At 50.4% G+C, this 8157-nt stretch overlaps 1 protein-coding gene across 1 annotated transcript; it reads right to left on the bottom strand.

The window, feature by feature from the left end:
- Positions 1–5497: 5497 nt before the first annotated feature.
- On the bottom strand, positions 5498–6788 carry LOC118167547 (cyclic AMP-dependent transcription factor ATF-1-like). The gene is given in 2 exon segments (XM_035327025.1): positions 5498–6350; positions 6352–6788. Coding segments are annotated over 2 exon segments (978 nt in total). The 5' UTR covers positions 6688–6788; the 3' UTR covers positions 5498–5708.
- Between the last annotated feature and the right edge of the window lie 1369 nt (positions 6789–8157).

The raw sequence follows: 8157 nt of genomic DNA, 5'->3' as shown, positions 1-8157 counted from the left end.
GAAGGGTGATTGTTGTAGGTGACTCCCTTCTCAGGGGAACAGGAGGCCCTACTTGTTGACCTGACCCTATCCGCAGGGAAGTCTGCTGCCTCCCTGGGGCCTGGGTCAGGGACATTGCCAGAAAGCTTCCTAAACTTATGCGCCCCTCTGACCACTATCCTCTTTTGATAGTCCAGGCTGGCAGAGATGATATTGAAGAGAGAAGCCTGAAGGCTATCAAACGGGACTTCAGGGGACTGGGATGATTAGTAGATGGAGCGGGAGTACAGGTCGTGCTTTCCTCCATCCCTACAGTGGCAGGGAGGGGTACAGAGAGGACTCGGAAAGCCCACCTGATAAACAGGTGGCTCAGAGGCCGGTGCCACCACATAAATTTTGTTTCATCATGGGGCGCTTTACTTGGCACCCGACATGCTAACTGCAGGTGGGTCCAACCTGTCTCAAAGGGGAAAACAGACACTAGCACAGGAGCTGGCAGGGCTCATTGAGAGGGCTTTAAATTAGGTAGGATGGGGGACGGGGATGGGGAGGGAATAAGGCTCATTAGAGATGTTGCCAGGGAGGACAACGTCAGGCCAGGGGGAGCAGGCAATGGACCAGCTGAAGTGTATGTACACTAAGGCATGCAGCATGGGCAACAAACAGGAGAAGCTGGAAGCCATCATGCAGCAGGCTAGCTATGACTTGGTTGCCATCACTGAAATGTGGTGCGACCACTCCCATGACTGGAGTGCTGCAATGACTGTCTATATGCTCTTCAGAAGGGACAGGCAGCCCAGAAGGGGTGGTGGTGTCACTCTAGAGAGTGTTTTGATGTTGTGGAACTCGAGGCTGAGACTCAGAATGCTAAAGTCCTTATGGGTTAGGATCGGCGGGAAGGCCAACAAGGCAGACATCCTGGTGGGGGTCTGTTACAGACTGCCAAACCACGATGAGGAGACGGATGAGGAATTCTACACACAGCTGGCAAAAGTTGCGAAATCATCAGCTCTTGTCCTCGTGGGGGACTTCAACTTCCCAGACATATCCTGGACATGTAATACAGCTCAGAGGAAGCAGTCTAGGAGGTTTCTGGAGGGTGTGGAAGATAGTTTCCTGATGCAGCTGATTAGTGAGCCTACCAGGGGAGGTGCCCTGCTGGACCTTCTGTTCACAAACAGAAGAACTGGTGGGAGATGTGGTGGTCGGTAGCTGTCTTGGGCAGAGTGACTGCTGTTAAAGATAACAGAAAATGTTTTTATAAATACATTAACATGAAAGGGAGAACTAGGGAGAATCTCCACCCTTTACTGGATGCCGGGGGGAACTTAGTGACGAGAGGTGAGGAAAAGGCTGAGGTGCTTAATGCCTGCTTTGCCTCAGTCTTTAGTGGCAAGACTAGTTGTTATCTGGATACCCAGTACTCTGAGCTCGTGGAAGGGAATGGGGAGCAGGATGTCGCCTTCACAATCCACGAGGAAATGGTTGGCGACCTGCTACAGCACTTAGATGTACGCAAGTTGATGGGGCTGGATGGAATCCACCCGAGGGTACTGCAAGAACTGGTGGTAGAGCTGGCCAAGCTGCTATCCATCATTTATCAGCAGTCCTGGCTATCAGGGGAGGTCCCAGTCGACTGGTGGATAGCAAATGTGACACCCATCCACAAAAAGGGCCGGAAGGTTGACCTGGGAAACTATAGGCCTGTCAGTTTGACCTCAGTGCCAGGGAAGCTCACGGAGCAGATTATCTTGAGTGTCATCATGTGGCACTTGCAGGGCAACCAGGCGATCAGGCCCAGTCAGCATGGGTTTATGAAAGGCAGGTCCTGCTTGACTAACCTGATCTCCTTATATGACAAAGTGACGCGCTTAGTGGATGAGGGAAAGGCTGTGGATATGGTCTACCTTAACTTCAATAAGGCTTTTGACATTGTTTCCCACAACATTTTCCTCGAGAAACTGGCTGCTCTTGGCTTGGACTGGTGTATACTTCGTTGGGTTAGAAACTGACTGGGTAGGTGGGCCCATAGAGTTGTGGTGAATGGAGTCAAATCCAGTCGGAGGCCAGTCACTAGTGGAGTCCCCCAGGGCTCGGTACTGGGACCAGTCCTCTTTAACATCTTCATCGATGATCTGGATGAGGGCATCGAGTGCACCCTCAGTAAGTTTGCAGACGACACCAAGTTAGGTGCGAGTGTCGATCTGCTCGAGGGTAGGAAGGCTCTGCAGGAGGATCTGGATAGGCTCGACTGATGGGCTGAGGCCAACTGTATGAAGTTCAACAAGGCCAAGTGCTGGGTCCTGCACCTGAGGCACAACAACCCCAAGCAGCACTACAGGCTGGGAGAGAAGGGGTCGGAAAGCTGCCTGGCAGAGAAGGACCTGGGAGTTTTGGTTGATAGTCAGCTGAATATGAGCCAGCAGTGTGTTCAGGTGGCCAAGAAGGCCAACAGCATCCTGGCTTGCATAAGAAACAGCGTGGCCAGCAGGGCTAGAGAAGTGATTGTCCTGTACTTGGCTCTGGTGAGGCTGCACCTCGAGTACTGTGTTCACTTCTGGGCCCCTCAATACAAGGACATGGAGGTGCTTGAGCGAGTCCAGAGAAGGGCAACAAGGCTGGTGAGGGATCTGGAGAACAAGTCTTACGAGGAGCGGCTGAGGGAGCTGGGGTTGTTCAGTTTGGAGAAGAGGAGACTCAGCGGTGACCTTATTGCACTCTACAGGTACCTGAAAGGAGGCTGTAGCGAGGTGGGGGTTGGTCTATTCTCCCACGTGCCTGGTGACAGGATGAGGGGGAATGGGCTGAAGTTGTGCCGGAGGAGGTTTAGGTTGGATATGAGGAAGAACTTTACTGAAAGAGTTGTTAGGCATTGGAATGGGCTGCCCAGGGAAGTGGTTGAGTCACCATCCCTGGAGGTCTTTTAAAGATGTTTGGATTTAGAACTTAGTGATATGGTTTAGTGGAGGACTTGTTAGTGTTAGATCAAAGGTTGGACTAGGTGATCTTGGAGGTCTCTTCCAACCTAGACTATTCTGTGATTCTGTGATTCTTCAAGCCTGTTTTTCCTGGTTTCTGTTCACTGTGAGCAGAAGACCAGAGGCCAAGGCTTACTCCACCAGCTCCACCTGGAACAAGAAAATGCAGAAAATCACAGCATCAGCAGAGGTAAGGCAACAGGTCCCTCCTGCCAGGGAGGGACCCCATCCCATGCTGGGTGACTTGAACGAGGTTAAAATGCACTCCCCAAAGGGCTGCTCTGAAGGGCTTCCTCCTTTCCTATTTACAGGGCCATCCTGACAAGCTGCTGTAGAGGTGGGGAGAACTTTCCCTCCCTGTGCTGCCATGCTGGGGGCCATGGAGGTGGCAACAAAACCTAGAGAGGAAGCCTTCTGCCAGGTGGGACCACTGGGGGAAGGCATATAGGAGACGCACACGTAGAGGAGAAATATACCAACTGTAGGGACGTGAAAACGTTACCGAAACACATCTCAGTAGAGGGTCTTCTCTTACTGGATGACAAGTGTGCAGCAGGTTTGCCTGAGACTGGCACAACAGGCTTTTTCCACCAGGGTCCTGATCTTTGGAGTAATTGCATGCAGACACTTACAGCGGAAGCTCTTGACATATAAGGAGTCTCTCCAGATTTCAAGAGTCTGTATTTTCATTTGTGGGAAGAAAAATCACCCACACTGACCTTAACACGTTCCATGGTGTCTTCTAAGGATCGTTATGTACTTGTTTGTCACATCCCAGGCCCCTTCAGGAGAAAAGAGACAGATGTCGCGTACTCCCCACATCATTTTGCCAGATCATTTTTACTGAACAAGGGAACTGACCCCTTGTGGAAACCTACTGTGGTAAGGGAATTGATCCCTTGTGGAAACTGGCAAATATAAGCAACTGATCTCTTTAAAAACTATTCCTCGCCAGGGTATGGCACTTCTCAAAGGTGTTTCACGCAGACTCCTGGTCCCACTGATTACTTTAGCACCACCAGGGTTATCCCGAGATGGTCCCGGATGGTTCCCTCTGAGACCACCCATGTTTGAAGTACCCTGGGACTAAAACAACGGAACGTGGCACCAAACGACCGATCGTGAAGTTTTATTGACGACAGAAGCTGAATAAACCTCGCTGGTTATACCAGAAGCTACTTAAACCCTGCTGTATACAAGAAGAGCTATTCAACCCTTGTTGCTTATAACGGAGGCTCTTGGAGCCTTGTGGCTTTACAAAGGGCTGAACGAGCCGCTAACGGCAGCTGTCTGAGCTTCGTTATTTAACAAAGGGCTGAGCGTCCCTAACGTACGGGGAAGAAAAAGGGAGAGCAAGAGCGAAAGCTACAAAGATAGGAAAGCACCGGGGCAAGCCCCGGTCTCCAGCAGAGTCTCGGCCCCAGCGCCCTCCATGAGGGCGGGCAGCGCACGCACCGCCCCCACAGCTGTGCTAATTACGGGCCAGTCCCCTCGTCTCCACCCCCAGCCTTTGTCTCTCAGGCTGCATGCGCAGCCTGTTCCAGAACGTTCTGGAAAGGGATGGGGGAGGTTGTAGGGGTGTGGAACGGGTGCTAAGGCCGTCCCTCCCCTCCCTGTCAGCGCCACAGCTGAAAACATGCCTCAGATGGATCCTTACCTCAGATGGTTCCTTAGGAAACTGGTCCCAGAAAAGTGCTATCCTGCCTTTGCAGCCCTGCTTTTCTGAGCCAGTTGAAAACCCCTAGCAGCACCCAAGCCCTTCCCTCCCCTCTCCCCATCTCCTCTGGAGCCATGTTCAGAGGAGATCCCCCCCACCCCTAAGCAGTCTCTATGACTGGGGGCTCAGCACAGGACAGTGAAGGAGGGCTCAAACAACACGAAAGCGAACAGTTCTTTTACTGGTTGCAAGTGAGAGGCTAGCAGGGCCAGCTGTGCTAACAACGTACTTCCACTTCCCACCTGTGGAGAACCACAGTCATGCCCCTATCCCGTTCCCTGCCTGAAGGTCATTCTCCTCAGGCTGTGCCTGTATGGTCTGCTCCCGTTTTCTCTGTGGGTGCTTGTCCATGGGCTGGACATCGTCTTCCTTATGCCTCACCCTGGTGGTCTGCACAACCTTTGTTGGTGGGTGTCTGCCCATTGTCCTGGATGTTTTTCTCCTCAGATGACCCCCCGATGGTCTGCTCACATGTTTTCAGTGGGTTCCCAACTGTTGTTTCCCTATCACAGAATGGCTGAGGTTGGAAGGGACCTCTGGAGGTCATCTGGTCCACTCCCCACACCCTGCTCAAGCAGGGTCACCTAGAGCCAGATGCCCAGGACAATGTCCCAGAGGGCTTTTGAACACCTCCACAAATGGAGGTTCCACACCCTTGAAAAAGAGTAAGAAATCAAAACATATACTGGTTATAAATGTTACTAATAATCTAATTATGTTAACTATGGCAAGGATTCTATTTCATCCACATTTTAATTGTTACCAAATATTGCCCCCATTACAAGAGGCATTTGCAGAATTTTTCAAAGAAATTCTAATCACCTGCCTGGTAAAACGTGAATGTCCTTTTATTGTAGATGCAATCTCGACTTTATAAAGTTTCCAGTTGTGCCAGCAGGAATTTTGGTGAGGTTTTCTTATTTCCTTTTTGTACTTTATCACCAACTTGTTGTAAATAAAATCTATATAGTCTTTAAGTTGTGAAATCTAGGTAGAAAAGTTTCATTTTTGACCTTTCATCTAGTTTAAAAAAATCAGTGTATAAAAAAAATTATCCTCTGAAATTTACAGTCCACAAAAGTTTTACCTTCTTCTTGCACACTTTTATGACAGTAAAGATCTTTCAAAGTTCTTAGCTCTTCAGTTAGAGTCTTGTTCTGGTTTTCCAGGACCGCAACTCGATTTTCCAGACATTTAACATACTCTTTATTCTTTCTACGGCATTCTCGAGCAGCTTCTCTGTTCTTCATCAGCCTTATTTCTCGTTTCAACTGTGGATCGTCTGTCTTACTTGTCTGTGACATCAGAGTGACAGGAGATGTCATAACCACAGTCTGAGGAAGGGACGTGGTCGTTGGTGTGGTGCGGATCTGGTACGTCTGCATGTCTCCCGATGCAGTCTGCACTACCACCTGGCTGCTGGGTACAAGTATCTGTTGACCATCTGATGTTTGTGCATACTGCAGTATCGTTGTCCCAGGCTGACTACCACCAGTATTTGTCGTTGTTAATGTCTGCAGACCTTGCACACCATCTGTACCGGGGCTGGCCAGCTGTAATCCATTTGCAGCAATGGCAATGTACTGTCCAGTGCTCGTCTGGTAGATAGGTGGGGGAACAGACATAGACGTAACAGCAGAGACACCGGGACTTTCCTCATCTCCTTTTCTATCCCGTTTCTATCCTATCTTCAGAAGAAAGATCTTTCAAAATTTTTGGGTAAGATGGACGACATGCTAAGATACCCTGAGCTTTCTGTGAAGAGCCTATGCTATCTGATGAATCCTGAGAATCTTCACTCTCAGACAAAGAAGATACCTGCACTGTTTGCACCTGGGGTGAGTGGATTACAGAGGAGGAGTGGGCTGTCTGAATGACTCCCTGGACCTGGACTTGCTCTCCAGGAAGCTGAACAACTGTCAGAGGAGCAGGACCTCTCAGAGACATCTTGTACGGCTGCTGTTTGTGAAGGGTCACGGAGCTGTTACTGCCACTCTTGTGCTCCTCTTCCATAATCAGCTCAGAGGCCTGCCAGGCCCTGCCGGTGGTGGCCGAGTGTGGGGAGAACTGGAGCCGCTGCTGCTGCCGCGCCTGTCTCCCCTTCAGGGAAGCAGCACCGGCGGCATCGCAACCGTGGTGAGGCTGCGTGGGACGGGGCGGGTGGGTGGGCTGCGGCCATCCATCATCCATCTATGGACACCTTCTGGGGGGTTGACTGTTGAGGGCATCTATTTCTTGTGTGGATTTCCTCTTTCTCCCCTGCTGCACCATTTGATCCGTCCTTGGATGCTTACAGGAGAGTTGGTAGTCGAGGTCATCCATTTCTTGTGTGGATTTCCTATTCCTCACTAGCTGCATAATTCCATCCAGCCTTGGACGCTTCCGGGAGGTTGGCCATCAAGGTCATTCATTTCTTGGCTGGATTTTCTCTTCCTCACTAGCCACATCATTTGATTTTTCTGCACCTTGTGTATTCCAAATCTCCTTGAATTCCAGGAGCTAGAAACTTGGCAAGACCTTGCCAGCTACAGGGCAGCCCCTTTTGTGGAGTGGGTGCCAGCATACACTGAGGTGACACCAGAGTATGTGGCAGCTGACATCAGAGGAAGCTCCTTTGTGGCAAAGGAGGCAGATATTGAGTACCCCCAGCATCATTTTGCTCATCCTTACCACAGATATAAGAAGTAGTCTTCTCCGTTTAATCTCCAATTCATCCATTTTACGTGCTCAACAAATGGTCTCACCTTGCAGTGGGAGATGGTGCCAGTTGGGAGAAACTTCTCAGAAAGAGTGGTTAGGCACTGGAAGGGGTTGCTCAGGGAAGTGGTGGAGTCACTGTCCCTGGGGGTGTTTAAGGAAAGGTTGAATGTGGTGCTTTGGGACATGGTTTAGTGGGTGATATTGGTGGTAGGGGGATGGTTGGAACATACGATCTTGAAGGTCTTTTCCAACTTTAATGATTCTATGATTCTGTGAACAGACCCCATGCACGCAGGCCCTCCTCTCCCTTTTCCCCAGGGGCCATGTGCAGAACCCCCAACTTCAGCAGTCTCCATGACTGGAGGCTTAGCATGGGACAGGAAAGGAGGACTCAAACAACACTTGAAAGTTCACAGGTCTTTTATTGGCGGCAAGCGAAAGGCAAGTAGGAGCTAGCTGCACTAATGTACTTCTGCTTCCCACCTGTGGTAAGTCCACAGTCATTCTTGCCTCTCTGACCCAGGCTAAACATTGTTCTCCTCAGGCTGTGCCTTGATGGTCTGCCCCCATTTTGTTTGTGGGCACTTGTCCTTGGGCTGGACACCGTCTTCCTAATGCCTCACCCTGGTGGTCTGTACCAACTTTATTGGTGGGCGCCTGTTTGTGGCCTGCACATTAGTCTTCTCATTTTGCACCGTGATGGTTCTCATTGACTTTGTTGGTGGGTCTGTGGCCTGGACATTGCTCTTCTCAGGCTGCACCCTGCTGGTCTGCACCAATTCT

This window comes from Oxyura jamaicensis, chromosome 1, assembly GCF_011077185.1.
Source record: "Oxyura jamaicensis isolate SHBP4307 breed ruddy duck chromosome 1, BPBGC_Ojam_1.0, whole genome shotgun sequence".
In the NCBI taxonomy this organism is placed as follows: Eukaryota; Metazoa; Chordata; class Aves; order Anseriformes; family Anatidae; genus Oxyura; species Oxyura jamaicensis.
This window is presented reverse-complemented; position numbering and strand designations above follow the sequence as displayed.